Source organism: Catharus ustulatus, chromosome 6, assembly GCF_009819885.2.
Source record: "Catharus ustulatus isolate bCatUst1 chromosome 6, bCatUst1.pri.v2, whole genome shotgun sequence".
Taxonomy (NCBI): domain Eukaryota; kingdom Metazoa; phylum Chordata; class Aves; order Passeriformes; family Turdidae; genus Catharus; species Catharus ustulatus.
This window is the reverse complement of record NC_046226.1, coordinates 38,036,840-38,059,008: the sequence shown is the minus strand read 5'-3', so window position 1 is coordinate 38,059,008 and position 22,169 is coordinate 38,036,840. Positions and strand designations below refer to the sequence as shown.

Below are 22,169 nucleotides of genomic sequence, written 5' to 3'. Positions count from 1 at the left end.
TCTGTGGGATTTTTAATGCTCCATTAGTCTTGTTATTCTAATTTAGTTGTCTTGTGTTTAGTCTTGACAGTTTGAGAATTTTTTGTTTCTTGCTTTTCTTTTGGGGGAGAAGGGTAAGGGATTGTCCTTCAAACCATTGCCATAGATTGCTAGATTAATTCCACAAGAAATCAGATTCCCCCTCCAACTCCTCCCCAGTGTATTTTAAAATGATGTCCCAGAAAAAAAAAAAAACCAAAATATCTTGTTTCTGTCAAAAAATGAGCAGCTTAATGGTTTTTAATCTGGAAAAAACCAAAAAGGCAGTCTCTCTGCTTTTGTTGTTATATTGCAAGGGTGCCAAATACATTACTTGGGCTATAAGAAGGTGGATTTAAATATGAGCACTGGTCCATATCAGGTAAAGAAAGACCTAGTTAAGACACTGTTTCACCATTTTTACCTGAGCTTGGACTGAGGATTTTGAGAGGCCAAACTTCCTTGATTCATCTTCCCATAATTAGAGGAAGTTTTTGTGTCTACTTACATTGCATGTAACTTCAGAAACTAAGGGCCAGATGAAATTGCTTCAGTGCTAAAAAGCAAATTTTTTATTCTTTGAGAAATTGGTTATTGTATCAGAATTTAAAAACAGCATTTTGCAAATCCTTAATCTTCTCATGCATATACATGCATTGGTCATACCTCACTCTTGTCACCACCTGGCTTATGGTTGTGTTTTGCAGAATAGAACAATATTTGTGTCTAGAAGTTTCAGTATTACTGCAGGGGTTTTTAGTTTGGATACTGTCCGGATCCCAAATAGAAAAGTAATCCTTAACTTACATGTATACACCTTGCAATAATAGATAAAGAAGTCTAGTGAAGTCCAGGCTTTACTGGGCTTCCAACTGGAAGTGGTAAAACTCAGATGAGAAATTTATTGCTGACCTGCAAGTTTGTTATAGTTTTTGCCTCTTGATTTTCAAGAATTTTGAAGTAGCAGAGCAGATGAGTCTTAATAATATTCACTTGAATTGTGGATGAACTGTACTGAATCAACCTCTTAGCTTAGTATTGTGGCAGGATGCCAGTAACTTACAAGTAGTCTGTCTTTGCATTTCTTTCACATTAAACTCACTGACCGAGAAAGGCTTTTTAATCTTTCATTTCACATTATTAATTAAATGGAAGTTAGAAAATTTCTATTAGAAAACTCATTGTCCAGAGAAAACAGCAGACAAAACAGGACTGGCATTCTGGTGTCCTGCTGCCTGCTATTCCCTCAGGAGTCATGTTTTTGCTTTAAGCTTAGTGCTGGTTACTTAGTGTCCTTATGAGTTGCAACAAGTTTTCTAAATAGCTTCTCTCGTTCTTCAGAATTTTATATGTAAATATATAAATTTGTATCTTGACTGTCAGCTCCCTGTTTTAATAGTGCAGTGTTTCTTCGTGAGGGGAATACTCCCAGCTCTATGTTGTGTTTCTTGTGTGTCCCAGCTCTTCTCCCTTAAGTATGTCCTCAGTCTAGACAAAAAGGAAGCAGCTTCTTCCTGCACTTCTTTTTCCCTTTCTCAGTCCCAGCTGTGGGTTCAACTGGGCTTAGCACTTCTTTAAAGGGGTAGGGATCGATAATAATGATAAAATAGATACACGTACATATATACATCCGGTATATGTAAAGCAATATTCACTCTCATATATTAGTACTAGAATTATGTTAAATTTTACTTGAAATTGTTGTCATTAACAAATAATCTTACTTTTAATAACATTTTAGTAACACAACCTTGACAATAATAATCTAATGTAATTGAATTATATGTAGTGTATTGGATAATAAGTATAGAGGTTGTATTGGAATGTATGTGATATGTTGAGTGAATAAGTTCTGACCTTTTTTTCTGATTTTTACTCTGGGTATGAGTTTCTGGCTTCATACTTTAGGATTTTTGTCTTATGACAAGGAGACAGGTTCTGATACACTAAAGAAAACTGGTGACTGTAGTTCTTTGATGTATCTGGCTCTCAAAGAAGCCCATTATGAGCTGCATTTACTGTTAATCTTCAGTATCTAATGCATGGTATTTTCAATTCTGGTTAGCTTAGGACTCAGATCTGGCAGAAAATGCAGCAGGATTCAGTAGAATATTAGTATTCTGTAAGTGTTCAAACAACAGTTGAATTTAGGAATTGTCTGTATGTGGCTTCAGGATGCATTAACTAAAATTTTGGTGTTTTTAAGGGCTCACTTGGCTTCTTACTTGCAAGCACAATGGCTTTAGCGTCTTCATTAAATACACAACAAACTAAGGCCACTACTGAGCATTTAAAATATGACAGCTTAGCATGGGTTCATGCTGAGTAAAAGAGGAAAAAGTGCAAATGTCACCCTGATATTAGTAGGGAAGGAAGTTGTGCTGCTGCCTTCAGATAAGAAGTTGGATTGTTCTTAATAATGACAATTTCTTGGGGTTTCTTGAATGCTTCTAAAAATGTAAGCTTGTAAATAACAGCTTATTTAGCAGACTTATGTGTGAGAGCATTTTGGAAGTTTTAGAAGTTTTTACAACCAAGAATTATGGGAGATGGTGGAATTTTGATGAGGGAGATTTGATAAAGACCTTACACTGTGTTTTGGTTTTGTCCCCTCTCTCCTACCCCAGTACCATTGCTAGCAGTTATGAAAGCAGCTCCCGTGTGGCATCTCCATTGGACCCAAATGGACACTTTAATGTAGTCATTAAAGAGGAGCCAGTAGATGACTATGACTACGAGTCAAATATTTGCACACAAGGAGTAACTGTGAAACAAGAAGACACAGATGAAGAAACTGATGAATATTCCAACACTGATGACGATGATCCCATTGTACAAAAACACCTAATGAGACGCCGTGAAACAGATGGAATTGATGGAGAATTCAAGCCTAGGAAGCGTATGCTAACCAGTCCTTCAGGTGTTGCCAAAGCAAAAATGTTAAAACTGGATAGTGGTAAGATGCCTGTGGTCTATTTGGAACCTTGTGCAGTCACAAAGAGCACGGTGAAGATATCTGAGCTGCCACAGACCATGCTTTCCACTTGCAAGAAGGATAAATCCCCTTTAAGTGCAATCCTGGATTCCTTGCCCGTGTGTTTTGAAAATCACAAGGATTCTTGCTCAGGCACAGTCACTGTGCCTGAGGGGTTAGTTGTGAAGAAAGAATCTCCTGGGAGTAAAGTGTCACAGAAATACTGTTCTATCGGAGAGGCCCAGTGGGCTCTATCCAAATCACCTAATTTTAATCTCAGGGGCTCAGTAAGTTGCGACTTTTTAGATAAAGAGATCGGTGGCAGGAAAAGGTCTGGCGTAGCGAAGAACCCTATGTCCCTCAAAGGCTCTGGTAACAATCAAAGCACCCTATCATCAGTTACAAATAAAAGAGGAAGGCCCCGGAAACTGAAAATTTCCAAGGCTGGTCGACCACCTAAAGGTATAGGGAAGAATGTAGTAGCAAGCAAGAACACTTCTCTGGGGCCTGGGAGTATCCTTCCAGATGTTAAACCGGACCTTGAAGATGTTGACGGTGTTCTTTTTGTGTCCTTTGCATCAAAGGTAAAACCTCATTGTTGTGGAGTAAAATCTAAAATTAAAAACCTTTCAACACCTTTGTGCTTACAAGCTGAAATTATGGTTTCTTGTAAACTGAGTTTGGATTTTTGTGGCCTCTTTCCAAATCTGTTCATATTTTGACCGTGTTATTCACAACATGGTCTTACTTCTTGCTGCTCAGGAAAAAGTAGCACAATCTGGAATTCCATATGAAAGAATGCATGCTTGTTTATGAAATAGTTTCATGTTTTGAATAATTTGGTGATATTTGATGTGGCCTACTTTGCATCTTAAGGTAACTTACTCAAGGTTCTTCATGTATGTAGGAAGCTCTTGACATTAATACTGTTGATAGATCTGGTGGAGAAGAGTCACAGAATCTTCAGACTCCCCTTTTGACTACAAGTGATCCAGGTACAGTTTTCTTTTTTCTTTTTTTTTTTTTCGTTGTGAGTGGCTCTTCCCTGCAATAAGGAATTTACAGACACACTGAAAAGTTAATAATAGAGTCACTTTTTTGTGTGGCAAATATTTTTATATGTTCTCTTATTTTTTGAGTAGATTGTCAAGCAAGAATACAAGTACTGGAAAAGGAGTTGATGGAAGAGCTGAAGACCTTGAGGCATAAACAAGTAATACATCCTAGTCTTCAGGAAGGTAAGTGGTTGTGTACATACTGATGCACCTGGCTGATCATTAGACTTAGTCATGCTCAGCTGATAATTTCCTGCTGGTGCTAATACTGTATATGCCTAATACAGCTGGGACCTGGCTTTTCATCTGCACACGTTTTTATTGCAAGTGAGAAAATGTGGAGGTGGCAAAAGTGACTGCTAAATCTCCAATAGGAGAGCAGGAGTCCATGTTATGTGCCTCTTGCAGGAATTGCTGAGCCTTCTGACAGTGCCTGTTTTGTAATGATTTAAACCTGTTTGAAAGGAGATAGAGTTAGTTTTACTCCTTCATAAAAGTAGGCATTTCCTGGTGAGTGGAAGAGCTAGAGATCCAGTAACACTTAACCAAGGCTACATTTACTGTGATTTGAGTCCTTATTTCTTTGAGTCCCTATTCATCCAGTTCACTAGCCATGTAAAAGGGCCAAGCAAGGTACTTCTAGTTTGTGATCTTGTGTGTGTGTATATATATGTATACCATGTTATCTTGAGGTAGATGGAGGAAAGTCAAGAATCCACAGAGTGAAACTTAATGTTCTTTCTTCTGATGATGTTAATAGACATCAGCAATAGTAGTCCTGAGACCAATGAGATTAAGGTAGGCATCAGAGCAGGTGATAAAATTATTGATATACGTGGAAATGTTGTACTTCATACTCCTGATTATGGCCCTGAATGCTTCAAACACGTAACTGTAATGCTGTAGGGACCGAATCTCCAAATACTGATCTTGGTTCTGATATAAGCTATTCTGGGCCCTCACTGAGCTTCTGTGGTGAAGGACATTGGAGTATCTTGAATGGTTTATGCATGGTGTATGGTGAGAACTAGCAATGCTAGGCCATTTTAGGATTTTGTTGTGGACGTCCTAGGTGTTACCTTTGCCCAAAAAATGCATCATAAAATTACAGTGTATGGTACATTGGCAACTACAGCACTACACTGAGGACTGTTTTACTCATGAGATGATGCAGCTGAGAACATGTACAATCCACATGCTTTTTCTCCAGCTGAAGTGTGAGGTGCCTTCTGAAGGGTTTTGTGCAGTTCACACATACTACAAAATGGATGAGAAATGTGTCAAGCATTAGGTAAAGAAAAAGACATCCAAAGAATTTTGATTTTCTTGAGTGGTAATGACCTTCATTTCCAGTGTTGGATGGTAATCTACTGTGCCTGTTAAATAGTGAAATTGCAATTCAGCAGTGATGGAGATGAACCAGAACCTCTAATTTTTAGAGGGAAAAGAAGATACAGGAAAACTGTATGCAGCAAGAGCATCACTACAATAGATGCAGTCTGATTGGGCTATGAAGTGAATTACAATATGAGTACTACTGTTGTTAGAGCTCAGCTGCTGCATGTGAGCAAGGAACCAGACTTTCTCCAGATTCCTTCATCTTCCAAATAATTACAGATCTCTTGCCTTGCAGACTTGAGGTCCTGGAAGGAGCAGATATAGCAGTTTTGATGTTAACTCTGGTTTTGATTCTCAGCAGTGTAGTTGAGAAGTTTAAGATTCTTTTTGAGATTCCCTGATGAAATGTTGGGGCTGTACTTGAGCCCTGCAATTGCTCTTGATCTGTGAAGTTAATAACGGTGATGGAGGCTGTCTAGATTTTAGAGGCACCAGAATTGCAGGAAAATGCTTCAGAAAGAAGGGAATCCAACTTAAGTGTGTTAAAAGGAAAGCTCCTGCTGGAGCACTGCAATGCTATGGGATGCTTATTTTATCTGAGCTAATTTGAATCCCTTACTATATTCTTGAGAATTGAAGGCACCATTGTCATGTTTCATATTTCAGATTAATCAGCTGCAGCTGATGATCAGGGGAATGTTATTGTAGTTCTTCATTGCTACTGTTTGCTTACAGCAACTTAAATTCAGCAATGCTCTGGAAATGACAGAAATTTTAAAAAGTAATAGTTCACCTGTTGTGTATGGGGATGTCTTTATTGACATAATATTTAACTGTTACCATTTGTTCTCTTCTGTCTGCCTGCTGTCATTCCATGTCGCACTTCTTGGGCTTGTCCTCTTGGGTTTTGTCTTGGGTGTTTTTTACTTCATGATCCTAAACTGAAAAAGTAGATTTTGTGCATGTGTAATGTTCTTATTTTTGTTTGAGTATGAAACAAAGATATGCTTGTTTTTGCAGGTGACAGAAAGAAGCATAAAGAAAAATAAAATCTACTCTTTCCATTTTATTTGAATAGAAAAAAAGAAATGAATGGCACGTTGACATATGTCAGTTGACATGTTTTTATACAAAACACCAGATTGACTTACAGTAAATTCACGAATACAAGCCGCACTGATTATAAGCCGCATCTCTGGGTCTTGGCAAATATTTCGGTTTTTGTCCATAGATAAGCCGCACCCGAATATAAGCCGCTTTGTCGTTCGCAGCGAGGACCCGCGTGCAATTAGTAACAGAACCGCGGGAGGGCGGGGTTTACTGGCTGAGCTAAGGCTGTGCAGGCTCGGCCCGCTAGGGGCCGCTGACGGGGCCAGATGGCCCAGCCCGGTGCTGCCGCTCGGGGCCACCCGCCGCTGCCCCTGGGCTCGGTCACCCCGGGTCGGCGCTGCCCTGCGGTGGCAGGCAGGGACGGAGCTTCCCCTGCTCCTACGGCAGCGGCGGCGGGCAGGGACGGAGCTTTCCCGCGCCCGTGGCGCCGGCGGCGGGCAGGGACGGAGTTTCCCCGCTCCTGCCGCGGCGGCGGCGGGCGGGGACAAAGCACCCCGTCGGCTCCCCGAGCCGCGGCAATGGCTGCGCGGGGCTCCCGTCGGCTCCCCGAGCCGCGGCAATGGCTGCGCGGGGCTCCCGTCGGCTCCCCGAGCCGCGGCAATGGCTTGCGCGGGGCTCCTGTCGGCTCCCCGAGCCGCAGCAATGGCGGCGCGCGCTTCCCCCCCCTCCCCGGGCCGCAGCAATGGCGGCGCGGGCTTCTCCCCCCCTCCCCGGGCCGCAGCAATGGCGGCGCGCGCTTCCTTCCCCCCCTTGGGCCGCAGCAATGGCAGCGCGGGGCTCCCCTCGGCTCCCCGGGCCGCAGCAATGGCGGCGCGGGCTTCCCCCCCCTCCCCGGGCCGCGGTAGGGGCGGCCCGGGTCCCCCCTCTCCTCCCCGGGCCGCAGCAATGGCGGCGCCGGGCCCCCCCCCCGTCTCTCCCCTGGGCTGTGGCAGAGGAGGAAAGAGAGCTCTCCCGCCTCTCTCCCCGCCCCCCGTGCTGCCTACAGGGAGCCAGGCTCCACCCGCAGTGCAACAGAGTAGCGATTTGTAACAATCGCAAAATGCCGACTTTGCAGCTGCTCGGCTCAGCACTCTGGCAGGCACTTCTGAGGTTGTATTAGCCGCTCCTGATTATTAGCCGCATTTCCGGTTTAGGAGCAAAATCTTAGTCAAATTGGTGCGGCTTGTATTCGTGAAATTACTGTACTTCTCCCTTTCCCTATTTGGATATGAAAATTACATTACTAGACTGTCTGTGATAACAATATCTGTTTAAATAACCGTGCCTGAGATTTGCTTAGTGTCAATTGTTTCTAGACTGGTAATTATCTGGTCACTGTGTTTCCACTTGTGAACATAAATGTGTATGGCCAGCACAAAGGTTTCTACTGTATGTGCAAATAAGAGACTTTGTTTCTTGAGCCTTGTCAAGTCCTACATTTTCAGTTTGAAGATGCATACATTTAATGTATTCCTTTCAAAGTTTCTATAGCTAAAAATCAAAATAGTTCTCAACTCACAGCTGTGAGCTGAATTCGATCAACAGTGATTTCTTGAATTCACTGTAACAATATATTCTGAAAAGGTGTAATATCAATTTTTCTAGTTTTTACTTTGCTCAGCACTTCTGTATCTATATTTGTTCCACCATTGATAAAAATAACTTTTGTTACAAAGTAAATCTTTCAGTTTGAGTACTGGGCGTTGTTAATGAAGGAACATGTTGATGCCGCCACAAATGCTTCAGTGCTTTTAGCAACACAGATTGTTGTTAAAATTGCTGTCTATAAACTCATATTTGTATTACGACAGTCAAACAAACACACACCCATTCTTCAGATCTAAAATGTGGTTTGTAGTCTCTTATTGCTGGTTGAAGCTGATGTATCTGTGATACATTTTCTTGCACAAGTTTAGCTCAGTACAAAAGGAGATATGTAAGTACTGCTGGCAGGCTTGATAACTTAGGGTTATGAAATGTCAGTCAGATGAGTTGGGTTCAGAGAGTAACTCTAGCCTTCCAAGATGTAAATGGTGCTGACTTATTCAGAAATGCAGACAAAAGGTTTTATTATGAGATTTATTTCAACATTGGCACAGTGATTAATAAATTTCTGTGAAAACTTCAGTAGCAGTCAAAAGAACTATGAAAAGTAATTTAGTTTTTTTCTCAAATTCCCATTGCGTGAAATGCTCTTTCATTTATACCTGCTATAGATCCAGTGTAAGTAACTGTTATGGCACTAATGCTTTTTTCCAAGTCTCTTAAAATGGTGGGGGAATGCCAGAAAAGCCCATGGTAACTGAACGGTTTATCTTTTAGTGAATATCCTGATTTTCTTTTTCCTAACATCTTGCTGAATTGAGACATTTACTGTTACTTGTTTCTTGTAGTGGGACTGAAGTTGAATTCTGTGGACCCAACAATGAGCATTGACTTGAAATATTTGGGTGTGCAACTTCCTCTTTCCTACTCAAATTATTCTCTGTGGCACTATCCAGGTACCAACCCCAATTCTCCAGGTGGGTAGGACATGAATTTGCTGTATTCTCAAGTGTTGCCTTTTTATTATCGATGAGAAGGTGAGAATGGCTATTTAGTTCAACTTGGTATCTAAAGAGATTAAAATGATACTAAAATGACAAAAAAAAAGGAGGACCTTAGATAATTTTGTGGTTAGTGGGCGAGGAGTCCTAATTGTGGTTGGATTATTCAGAGGGTTCCTGTTTTGTGATGTGATCCAGTAATAGTATCTATTTTATATTGACCTCTCAGATTGCTCAGAAAAAGCTTAAGCAATCTGAATTTGAATGATGCTCACATACCAAAAAAAAAAAAAAAAAAATTGTCTTTCAAAGAGCTGAGTACCAGAATTTTCCAGAAGACCTTGAAAGGCCACACAGGGGCTACCCTGTAACTTCACAATAATTATTTATTATAAAAGTTTTGATTGATTGTTCTTTTTTAAACTTGCTTGGTATGCAAACAAGTGCATTTCTCATACTGTGACTATGATTCTCATACTGTTGGTAGGTACTGGTTTTAATAATGAACTGGATAGACAAAGTATAACTTATCATATGCTTGTATGTCTTCTGAGCTATTTTTCCCACCGTAATATTCTGATTACTTAAGTCTTTCTTAATCTACTGCTTTTAGGAGCTGGTAGAGGCAGACATTGAATTTCAGATTGTTTACACTGCAGGAGAGGAAGATTCAATTCAGAAGACCTCAGTCAACTTAGTGTACAGTGCAATTATTTGTAGCCTAAGAATATGTTAAATGGCCATACAGATCTCTGTTAGTATTTTTACATTCTATCTTAGCTCCCACAGTTGATGCATAACTTGACAGAGATGTAACTGTTTGCCTTTTGTGGGTGTTCACTGGCCGTGCCCCTAATAGGTGCTCACCTGAATCTGAACAGCAGAAGAAGTTTCTGCAGGTGTTGCAAAAGTCATTGGCCCAGCAGAGGGGAGAGAATCAAATTACTCTTCTTGCTGAGTGAGGATGTAGTAGTATAAGCTTAAAACCTGCCTCTTCCATTTTAGCTTACTAATTAGTTGAGTGGCCCATTAGACTTTTGGAGCCAGCTGCTTTTGCTCATTGCTAAGGAGACTTAAACAGAAAATAAAGGAAACACTTCTTGTGTGGGGTAGCAGATGCTCGGCCATGGAGCAGAACTCTACAGGAAGCTTGGACTTCTTATTAAATATTCTGTTATTTTGAAAAAACAAAAAAAAAAGGAAAAATTAAGTTGCTTCAAACCTTTTGATTTTGCTACTCTTCACCTATCCCTGATAAGGAATAAGCAGAGTTTGCTAAGACACTAATACAGTTAAACTTGGCTCATAAACTGAGACTGGCTTTCTTCTTTTCCAGATACTGGATTTCCTTTTGTTTCCAGGACAGGAAAGACAAATGATTTCACAAAAATCAAAGGCTGGCGAGGGAAGCTTCATGGTGCTTCTAGAAATGAAGGTAAAAAAATAGTAAAAAGAGAGATATCAACATACGTATTTCTAACATGTGACCATTTTCTTGACCTTCCATAGACCTTGCAATTTGTGTGTGTCTTAATGAGAGATGTATTTCTTTATATTGAGACTGTTGTGATTAAAGAATTTTTTAGTACTGGTTCCATAGTCAGAATGGAGTTTAATAATGGAAGAGAGAAGCTTTGAGTAAAATAAAAATATGTATTCTGTTCTACACAGAAGGCTCAAGTGAAGATCAAAGCTGTAATAGTTTTGGTTTTGTTTTTGAGTTTTGAGTTCATGTGGAAGTATGGTAATTCCAGAATTCTGTTGCCTCAGGGACCCTAATAAACCTGTGTAATTTTCATTTATATTGGTGTATTTTTAACTCTTGTTAGTGCAGGTGTTCCTCACATATTTGATTACTTTGCCATACCGCAAATGGATTGTTGAAAATTTGTCCATATTTTACATTAGATTAAATATTTATATTGTTCCTTCTGCGCTTCTATACAGTGTTGTGTTGGAATATTTCAGATACGTTGTGTTATACTAGGTAGGCCAGGTATTTAGAACAAATAAATTAAGAGTAGAAGCACAGAAGGCCTGTAGTGTTTCTGTGAATGAATGCTGTGTGGGGTCTGGCTGAGCTGCAATTCATTTTCTCCACAGCAGCTCTCACAGTGCTGTGCTGTGCACTGGCAGCTGAAAAGGTGTTGGTAACACACCAGTATTTGGGCTACTGCTGAGCAGTGCTGACAAGGCACCAAGGCTGCCTCTCAGCATTCCCCCCTCAGCAGTAGCCAGTGGCTGGGCATGTTCTTGGGAGGGGACATAGAACAGCTGACCCAAACTACCCAAAGCGACATTCCATACTGCGTGTCTGCTCAGCAATAAAAGCTTAAGGGGACGGAGAAGGAGGGAGGGCATTTGTTACTTACGATGTTTGTCTTCTGGAGTAACTACTACTTGTTCTGAAGCCCTGCTTCCTGAGAAGTACCTGTACATCACCTTCTGATGGGATGTAGGGAATAAATCTTTTATTTCCTTTTGCTTCCACACATGGCCTTCATTTTTGCTTTATTAAACTTCTTTTATATTGACTCGGGAGGTTTTTTCAGCTTATTTTCAACCCCCCATTCTGTTGAGAAGGTGAGCGATAGAGTGGTTTGGTGGGCAGTTGGAGTCCAACCTAGGCCAACCCACCACAAATACACATGTAAAATCTCCACAAAAACTGTTGTGCAGGCTGCTGGTTGTGTTTCAGAATGGATTATATATGGTGTGCCTATATTATATACAGTCCCTGTAGAAGAGTGCATTTTTATAGATGTTTACCTATCCTACCATATATTTTTTTATTTGATTATTGTAAGGTTTAACTCCAGGAGTTAATGTACTCTTCATTTATTTAGGTGGCAGTTCGGAAGGTTCATTGAAGAATCGCTCAGCGTTCTGTAGTGACAAGCTGGATGAGTACCTGGAAAATGAAGGGAAATTGATGGAAACAAGTATGGGATTCTCTTCTAACACTCCCACTTCCCCTGTGGTGTATCAGCTTCCCACTAAGAGCACTAGCTATGTTCGAACACTTGACAGTGTTTTAAGGAAGCAGTCCGCTGTAATTCCATCAACATCTTACACACTGAAGCCCGTTCCTCCATCATCTACCTCTAGGAAAACAAAGACTCAAACCAGACAGACATCTACAAACAGTAGAGTAAAATCATCTTACAAACCTATTTTGCCTTCACCTTTTCCTGCACAGCAGAAGCAGAACTCAGGGGAAAAGGCTACTAAGTCTGCTAGCAGTTTGAGTAACCAAGCAGATGGTTTTGTTCTGCCAAATGTGGATGAAAACACACTTCCAAAACAGATCAGTTTGCGTCAAGCACCACAACATCACCAAGCACCTCGTCCACCAGGTTTATCTAAATCTCAAGTGAAGTTAATGGACTTGGAAGACTGTGCTCTCTGGGATGGGAAACCACGGACCTATATTACAGAAGAACGAGCAGACATCTCTTTGGCAACCCTGCTTACAGCTCAGGTACATCTGTAATAGTTTCTTTCTTTTCTGTACTATTGCTTTTTTTAATCTGCCCACTTATGGATGTTGTGTAGAGATGCAGAAAATAGGACTGAAGCTGCTAACGGTCATGATAAAGCATGAGATTCTGTTGTGATGTAGTCTTTGCAGTGGAACTTGAGGAGTGCTGACTTAGCAGTATGAGGAAAAAACAATTGTGATAATAGCATAGTGATACAAATTATTAATAATCCAAATAGTTTAAAATTCTCACCATTAATATTTGGGTTAATACAACTGTTATTCAGTAACTGCATTTCCTTACTATTTTCATTTTTATATTTTCACTTGAGCTAACTGCAAGAAAATCCTGGTCATGTTACCTGGTTGTCACATGATAACTTCTGCTTTTTTCACATCCTGCTTATTACCAGGATGATTTTGCTGTCTCCAATTGCCTTTCAAAGGACTTCAAGTCCAAACTCTTTTTCTCAGAGGTTTTTTGGGGTTTTGAGGTATAGAGAACGAGATTTTATAGGTAAACAATGTATCTCGAGGGGTTTTCTAAATGAACTTTGAATGGCAATTTTGCGTATGATTGATTTAATTTTACCATAATATTCCTCTTACTAAAATCTGAAGTTTATTCTTCTTTAAAACTTTTATTAGGCATCTCTTAAAAGCAAACCTATCCACAAGATAATCAGGCGACGAGCACCTCCTTGCAACAATGATTTCTGCCGACTGGGTTGCATATGTGCCAGTCTGGCCCAGGAGAAACGTCAGCCTACCCACTGCCGCAGGCCAGACTGCATGTTTGGGTGTACCTGCCTCAAGAGAAGGGTCTTGCTGGTGAAGGGAGGCTCAAAACATAAGAAAATGATGAAAAAGGCTGTGCGTGGAAATCTTGTGCTGTTCGGAACACAAGGACAACAGCAAGAGGATGAAGATATGGAAGAAGAGGCTGATGGGGAGGAAGAGGAGATGAAGCAGAAGGATAGGAAGAAGAGAAAAAGGGTGGAATACAGTGAGTATTGTTGGAGATTACTTACAGCAAACCACCAAACTTGGTGGGCATTTCTTATTAGGATGTAATAGTGATACCATTTCCAAATCCTGCATCCTGCTTAGTTACAGGAAATAACAGAAATAACAACTTTTTTTTTTTTTTTTCAAATTCTTTCTTACATGATCAGCATTTTGGGCACTGTGTAGTTATTTATTGAACCAAATAGTTGGAGTTTCTTCTTCGTAGTTTGAAGTCTTGTTCAACTCTCCAAATATTGTTGAAGACTATGGATATGAGCTAATTACTGCTGTTATTGTTGGTAATGTTCACTGTTACAGTACTGTTATCGTTCCCTGTAAACAAGTCTGTATCTAGAGCTGCAGTTTCAGTTGCTGTATGTAGCTGTAGAGTTCATAGACTTCCTTGAAAGTGTAGTTATTTATGGTAATTTCAGATCTTAGTGGCCTAAGGTATGCTCAGAAAACCGAATTGGTAAAAACTGCCCATAAATTTGCATTTTCCGTTTCTTCCTAACAGTACTTTTAACAATAGCTAAAACAAAGTATTCTGTGGTATTCTACTGTAATAAATTCATTCTTCCATATAGCTGCAGTATACGGATCTGGGATTTTTTTGGTGTTTTGCGATTTTTCTAGTATTCAGCATCAGTGGAGGTCGCTAATTTTCAGTGGTTTTGCAGGTCTTCTATCACAGTAAAATTGAGAGATGAAAATCAGTGTAGAAACATTTTTATTTTCATTTTTTCTTCCTTGTAGACAAATCCCAGTCACTTTTGACTAGAATTTGAGGCAAGAAAAACAACCAGTAGTATTTTCTGGCAGTTTGGACTAGTGATTGATGCATGGCTAGACCTCAAACTCAAACAAAAGAATCTGTTACTGCTGTGTTAGATGGCATTTTATTTGTAAGTATTTTTTTTCTGTTTTTTTCAGCTATCTGTGACTCAGAGCCAGAGCAACCTGTTAGGAATTGTCCATTGTGGGTGAAGGTGGAAGGTGAAGTAGATCCAGAGCCAATTTATGTCCCAACACCATCTGTTATTGAACCAGTTAGATCTGTGGTACCGCCCAGCCCAGAGGTCTTGCTTCCTAGTAAGAACAAATCTTCCAGTGGAACAAAACCAGGCAGAGTGTACACTCCTAAACCAAATCCAGTGGTAAGAGAAAAAAAGAGATGCATGTTTTTCCATGTACTGAAAATTAAAACAAATGCTGCCAAAAGCTTCTGTCCTAGGCAATTTTAGAGAAGTTTGAGGTGAAAGCCTAGGACTGACTGCCTGTAGGTGTGTTGATAAGCTAGGATGGATTGATTGTATACAGATGTTTACTATGTCCATCTTCTGTTGAGAATTTATTGTAGCAATGCGGAGATGTTGGAAGGTGATTATGATTCACTGATAGCCTCATTTAAAAATACAGTAATATATGCTACTTTTGTCAAAATTATTTTCAATCCTGTTATGTTTGTAAAAGTTATTAGCTACATAATGCTACGTACTTACATATCTAAGTATGAATTATTTGCAAAAAATGTTAGGGTACAGATACAGAGTGTTCAGTGTAGTTCTCGAGGGTTTTTTTTTATTCTTTCTTGAGCTTTCACTGCCAGTGCTTTAACAATTTGGCTTTGTGTCTCTGCTCACCTTAGCAGCAGACAAAAGCAACTAGAGCAGTAAAGGAAAAACAATGCACGACACTTAAGATTTATTTCTTCACTTAGAAGAATATCTGAATGTGTTTGAATTTCAGGGAGCTGGTGGTGGCTATGTGATGGTACTGAGAAGGCAGATCTAGTTTTAAATGCTAGACTTTGCTTTTCACCCTTACTATTGAAGCATTTATGTTGGAGTGTTTTTAGAAAGCAAAACTGTTTAATGATGTACATCCAGAACAGAAAAAAGAGGGGTTTGTCTCTTTTTTTTTTTTTTTTTTCATTCTTATAGATTCGAGAGGAGGACAAGGGTCCTGTCTACATGTACTTTGAAAGTTTAATGACTTGTGCAAGAGTGCGAGCCTATGAACACAGGAGAGAGGAGAAGAAGCAGCAAAAAGACAAATGTGATTTACAGAGCTGTAGTATAAAGGTAAGAAGTCACACTGTAACTAGTGTTACAGGCAAAAATACTGAAAATGTTGAAGCAGTTTTTCCCCCAGAAACTCCAGTTTGGCATGAGGGCTTGACTTGCATTTTGTGGTCGTAGGGCTGTGGAAGGTGGAGCCTAAATCATTTTGCAGTGCTGGTAAACTTACTCTGTTACTATGTTATACATTGTCTTGTCTGGGGAAATTCCTGGCTGCCACAAGTGCCTTACTGTGTAAGGCTTAAATGTTCATTGTTAATAGAGCCCTTCTAAGATGAAGCTGGTAACACTGTCAAACACATTTCTATGATTTGGGGTAAATTAGTTCATTTTGTGCTGTATTTTTAGTGTGGAAGTGAGATGTGTAGGGTCAATATTTTCTTGCATTTCCTTCCTCCAGCAGGAGCCTGAACCAGAGCTTCTGTCTCCTGAGAAGGCAAGCTGTGAAGTAGACAAAGACACTAATAAATCAAGAGGTAAGGGCTGAGTCTGGAGTATAATTTCACTTCTTGGTAGTTACATGTATTTGTGGTATTTCTTAAAAAAAAGTAGCTACTGATGAGACAGAAGTGTGTTTACTGGGGGAGTTATTACAGTTGTTAATAAAAATCTTATGACATACATACAGTTTCCTGTTTCCTTAGCAGCTGGCAGGGGGCACATGGAGGTACAGCAGTCTAAATATCCAGTGCTTGCTGCTGCTCTAAGTGTAAAATGATGTCAATAGCTTGTATGGCAATAAAATATAAAACTGCACAGCAGACTTGTCTTTAAGACAGATGGTAGATACTTGGAAAGAATGGAGATGAATGATTTTGCTTTGTCTGGGTATTTTTTTCTCTCACTTTTTTTTTCTTTACTATCACTTTTTAGTTACTGAGGAATAAGTAATATTGCGAGGATGGTATCCTCATGTTCTTCACGTAGAACTGGATGGGACAAGGAATGCTTTATTTGGAATTGTTTGATGTTGAATTTGTTTAGTTCAAGTTGAAAGATTGAAGTTCTGCTATGTTAGAGGTACTGGGTTTGAGTTTCTAGCTTGTGAGGAAATAGGCTAGACATTCATGTTCTCTTTCAGTCTGAAGCAGCCCAAATCATATTACAAGCCTTAAATGAGACATATACTAGAGACATTGTGTCATCCGCTAATGAACCATACCTGCCTTTTTGAGCTGTTTTTTTTACTGTTTAATATATACAACGGTGCATGCTACATTTAAAGATGGGAATGGAAAAATAATACAATTAGTTGAAAATGCTGGTGCATTGGTAGGTGAAATTAAAATGGCCAGGACACAGGGCTCAACATCCTTACAGTTTTGCAAAAAGGGATGGTTTCTCTCTAATAAAAACAAAAGATCATGCTTCTGTTTACCCATCTGCAAAAGACAGTTCTGCTAGTGGCGTGTCCTCTCACGCCATTGTAGGACACAGGTGCTTTTCTGACTCAGAGAGACAAGGGCCATCTCTTGAGTAACCAGTGATGCTTTCTATTGTGTTGATCTGTTTGGAGAACTTTCACCCATGTATTGAAACAACCCGGCTTTGTTTAGCTTGTGATGCAATGGGGTACAACCTGACGTGGTATGGCTGCAGGGATTGATCTGTGACAAATAATTACATTAGTTTTGCAGTGAGTTTTTTCTTGCTTGTGAAGCTCTGCAAGGGGAAGTGATGCTTTGAACAGTTCTTGCTGTTGGCTTGCAGCTGAGCTGTGCTAAGGGTGGAGGTGTGGGCAGAATGAAATTGTTTGACTTTCCAGGTGCTTAAAATGCCATAGTATTGCAGAAACCTATTTCAATTCTTTCTCAGAGAAAAGCTGGTGTTCTTCCAATAGTGAGGGGGACTCTTTCTCCACCTCCTATGTTCATCACACCACTCAAGGTGAACCAACCAAACTTATCGAGATTATCTCTGACTGCAACTTGGAGGAAGATCACAATAAGATCTTGACCATCTTATCGCAGCATCTCAACAGTAATGCGCCACAGTCCCTTGAAGTGGGTAGCTTCATTATTGAATTGGCTTCGGAATACAAGGCCCAGGATGAAAACCATCCTTCTGTCTGCTCCTCCAGAGTGAAAATTTCAGTGCCGTCCTACCAGGACAAGGACGAGAAGCCTGAGATCCCTGTCTTGGAGACTCCTGATAGCGCAGTGGCATCATGCAATAACTCAGAAAATGTAAAGGTCATGCGGGCAGACCCAGTGGACAAACTGCGGGAGAAGCTGCATGGGGGCAAAGGCTTGCCTTTTTATGCGGGGGTTTCTCCTGCAGGAAAGCTGGTTGTCTACAAATGCAAAGCTAATACGAGCCCCTCGGGCTTGATTCAGGTGGGTTCCTCTGCCTTTACTGTGGAGATGAGATGCAGTTTCATCCAGTGCTATCTGAGAACTCCTTGAAGGAGAGAACACTCTTTAGTATGTCTTTTGCCTGTCCAGACAAGAGTTCTTGGTGTCTGGTGGCATTCCTCTCCATAAGCTTGTACCTTTCAAGATTTACTCAATAACAGGAAATCTGATTGGAATCCTGAAATCTGATGATTTAACTTGTCTTTTTGGCAATTTGGGTCTTGTTGACCCAAGTGCGGAATCTCTTTCAAGATCTTTATAATTCTTTGTAAAAACCCCTGACAGTGCATTTGACACAGAATGCTTCTAAATGAATGATTGTATGAACCCACAGAAATAATATTTTCTGGGGAAGTATACACTGGGACAAAACTTTAAAATGAGAACGTAAACATTAAATTGCTTTTTGCTACAGCTTACTGTTAATCTTCATGAACAGCCTGAATCCTCCTTGTAGAATGTGTTTTTCATCAAGAGACTTCATAATCCTATATTCAAAGGGTCTTTTCCCTGTAGTTTTATGTTGCGGACATGGTGTTAAGAATTAGTAGTAGGAACTACAGGTTTAGGATGAAGATCTTTTTCCATCATAGCTATTTGTGGTTATAGTAAAATCACTTTGAGGAAAATGGTATGAATTAGAAAATGAGGGTAAAATATGTTTTCATGACACTCTGCAGATGTGACAGCTCAGAAAGAGAAGCTAGTGGAGAGAAAAAGATTAGGAGATTTCTTACCTTCAGTTAAAGTTGATCAATAAAAACTACTGTTTATGTAGTAGTGTCTTACCTTCTAAAAGCCAAATGTATTTATTATCAAACAACGTGAAAGCAAAATGCAACACTACCAGAACTCCCCATTTTCCACTAGGCATAAAACCTGATATTCAGCAAGATGTTCTGTTTTTTTCCTGTGCAGTCCATTACCACTACAACTTGGAATGTGAAGTTAGGGAACTCATCATACCTTAATTACAGTATCAAACAACAGTGTGGATAAGGAAAAAGTTGATGCGGCTTTTACAAGCTCTTTAGAGTTTTGTCTCAATGTATATGTCATCAGTATTCTTTCTTTTGTGGTGCAAGGTCTTAATTAGGGTTGAGAATTTTATTTGAAATTGTCCTTCAGTTAGGGAATTTTTTTTATATTTAGGACTACATCATAAGCATGGGACAGGAAAAACAGGTGCTAGCTTCACTCTTAGCTAATTTCAGTGATTTCACATGTTCCTTGACTCTCTGGTTTTATGTGAGAGTCTGATCAGCATTTAAAATCTGTATGACAAAGATAAAATGAGTTGTTTGAAGTTCTCCTGGACAATAAGGAAATTAGAAATTCCCGTTCAGAATTGCAATGGTTTTTTGGAAAGGACATTTAGAAGTCCCATGGAATGAAACACTTCTCCAGAAGTGGTGAATTAGCGTTCTTTTCACAAAGTTTCCCTTTTCCCCTTTTTTCAGGTTAATGATAAAAGGTATCCTCAGGCCAAACTGCTTTTGGGACAGATGGGGGCATTACATCCTGCCAATCGGCTAGCAGCTTATATCACAGGCAGGCTGCAGCCCACAGTACTTGATATCGCAGCCCTCAGTACTGTGATCTCCAAGGTAGCACCCAGTGCTAAAACTCCTGCTTCTGGGACACCATCAGTCCAGGGGCCCACAACATCAGCTTCTAAAACTACATCTTCCACCAGCACTACTTCAACCCCCACTGTGACGACTCTGAAAACCCATGTCCCAGCACAGAGACAGATAGGTAGGTTGGAACTTATTACTGTGTTTTAAGTTGCGTGAAGCTGAAGTACAGAGTGAGTGTACAGCATTAATGTCGATTTCTGTGCAACAGTGCATGCTGCCTTTGGCTGCATTGCCTACCTAAAATGACTCTGCAATAAATAACCTCTTCAAAAGAGAAAGTTTTATTTTGACTTCAGAGTAAGATTACAGATATTGACTATTAGTTGTTTTGTTAATGCTACTAGAGCATATTTTCAAGAGACGAGCGTAGATGGAGACTCTCCAAATATTAACTGGGTTTTTTGTTTAGAGTTTCATTACTATCATTTTTAATTGCTTTTCATCAAACACAGATTAACTTAAAATGATTAAAGTATCATAATATGTGGTCCTTCACTGTTAGATTTTCTGCTGATATTGCACTCATAATTCTTGTGACCGCCAAAGATGTATGAAGCAACAGTGAAAGACAAAATGGTCCAAATCTGGATTAGAGAAACAACAGGTGTGCAGCCAATAACCACGCCAGCCTCTAATTTCATTGGATCTCACAAGCTAAACAGGGTTGGATTTAGACAGCACTTTGAGTTTAAAGTTTAAAAAAAAGATTGGAAGATTCATTCAAGAGTTACTTGTGTATCTGAGTTGGTACTGAAATGGTTACCCCAGTGTGGCAAGAGAGGAAGTTGCCCTTAACTATTACATTTTGCATGAGTTTAAGAAATGTAGTACCCATCCACATAATCCTACACATTATTTAAATATCTGAAGAAGCTGTGCAAGGGAAAAGGATGTTACCTGTGTCCTGGAAAAAACTTTAATTTCTGATTATTTTGTTTCTTTCTGCCTAAGTTTTCATTGCCATGTAAATGGGTGTGTTGTTTTTCTTCTCCTGTAATAAAACTTGTTGTTTTGTGTGTTTATACAGTGTGAAAGAGCTGACTGTTTCATGGATGAGTGAAGTCCTTACTGCATATGTGATTTATGTAAAAAGTACGGTTTTGGCAAAGTCTGGGTTAAAAATGCTGTTTGCACAGATAACTGCAGTGTTTCAGTTGGTCTTGCTCCATAATCTCTGTGCTGTTGTACTCATCTGTAGGTATCTGGGGTGGTGTAAGTGCAGTATTCTGGTCCCTTGGAGAGCAAGGGATGAGGTCAAGGATCTTCTTGACAGTGATTAATTTCCATTAGTTAAATTTGTTCCATCCAGTCTGCAGTTGCATGAATGTCAGCAATTAGAACGGGAAGCTCTGTATCCTTCCCATCCCTTTCCCCTGTGCCTGTGTAAGATAAATAGAGCAGAAAGGGGATGAAAATCAAGAAGCAGTAAAAGGGAAAGATGACACAAACTGTTACACAAAGAATTTGAGGTTCAGAAAATAGTTGGAGCTCATTATTTCACCTAGATGTTTGTTTTCCTGCACTGTTAGGATTATCTATAGTTTCACAATGAAGAACAACACTTCAAACCTGATTCTTTTGTGTATCTGGTAAGAAATGCAATAAAAAACTACAGTAGTGCAATAAAGCAGAGGTCTTTCTAACACGTAAGGCATATCCAGGATTGCCATAAATGTTTTTGTTTAATTACAAGGTACATAGGAAAAGGAGGCTCAAATTCATGCTGAAATTACAGTTGTAGCACCTCATAAGGCAAAGAGGAAATCTATTAAAATTTTGACCTGCAAGTTTTTATTTGCAGCTGCCCGACCCTCACCTGGTGGTGTGTTTGCCCAGTTTGTGATAAACAAAGCGGGAACTCTGCAGCAGAAGATTCCTGGAGCGAGCACACGCCAGGCTGCCTCAGGGCGACAGTTTCTCAGTATCAAGCCCACACCCATCACGGTTATTGCTCCTGTGGTTCCTTCAGTGTCATCTCCAGCTCTATGCACAGTCTGTCCTGGCGTCACTGCAGCCACCACCACTTCTCCAGTTACTGTGGAAAGTACCAGTGTAGCAGCATCTACTGTGACCACTCCTAGCCAAACAAAAGCTGGTGAACCTCCCTGCTCTCCTCCTGCAATTGCAGTCACAACTGCTCCTGTAACATCAGGAATCAGCACCTGTACTACTCCATCCACCCCTCCTAGTGCTACTGTGAACACAACAAAAACAACAGGGATTGTCGCCGCTGTAGCAACTGCATCATTCCCGAAAACTGTAGTAACACCACCAACCGTTACTTGTGCTGTTGCCACAACATCCACTTCTACAGTTGTACTGACAACAGCTGCAGCAGCTACACCTGTGGTGACCACACTGACTTCCTCTGCTGTCTCTGTTCCCGTGATACTATCAGCAGTTAATTCAAGTCCTCCACAGAATCCAAAAAGAGGTAACGTTTAGGTGCTTTGGCTTATTACTGCAAACACTTATTTTTTAAATTCTGCTTCTTTTCATAACTATAATACAGTCTGCATCTGGTTTCAGTTTAAATATAGATTCACTTGCCTTGCCCCCCTTTCCAAAACTGGGTAAGAAAGGTC

The 22,169-nt window shown here is 40.1% G+C and overlaps 1 protein-coding gene across 7 annotated transcripts in view; it reads left to right on the top strand.

The window, feature by feature from the left end:
• The window catches only part of MGA (MAX dimerization protein MGA), a 59,631-nt gene that overhangs the window by 14,198 nt on the left and 23,264 nt on the right, over window positions 1-22,169 (top strand). For 5 of the 7 annotated variants that reach the window (XM_033061733.1, XM_033061732.2, XM_042779357.1 and 2 more), the window contains 13 exons: window positions 2,646-3,576; window positions 3,900-3,987; window positions 4,135-4,230; window positions 8,868-8,996; window positions 10,357-10,455; window positions 11,867-12,501; window positions 13,150-13,507; window positions 14,443-14,666; window positions 15,453-15,593; window positions 15,991-16,066; window positions 17,406-17,926; window positions 19,405-19,702; window positions 21,386-22,018. In XM_033061733.1, coding sequence (XP_032917624.1) covers window positions 2,646-3,576; window positions 3,900-3,987; window positions 4,135-4,230; window positions 8,868-8,996; window positions 10,357-10,455; window positions 11,867-12,501; window positions 13,150-13,507; window positions 14,443-14,666; window positions 15,453-15,593; window positions 15,991-16,066; window positions 17,406-17,926; window positions 19,405-19,702; window positions 21,386-22,018 — 4,229 coding nt within the window. The remainder of the gene's footprint in view (window positions 1-2,645; window positions 3,577-3,899; window positions 3,988-4,134; window positions 4,231-8,867; window positions 8,997-10,356; window positions 10,456-11,866; window positions 12,502-13,149; window positions 13,508-14,442; window positions 14,667-15,452; window positions 15,594-15,990; window positions 16,067-17,405; window positions 17,927-19,404; window positions 19,703-21,385; window positions 22,019-22,169) is intronic. The other 2 variants (XM_042779356.1, XM_042779359.1) reach the window with 2 other exon arrangements.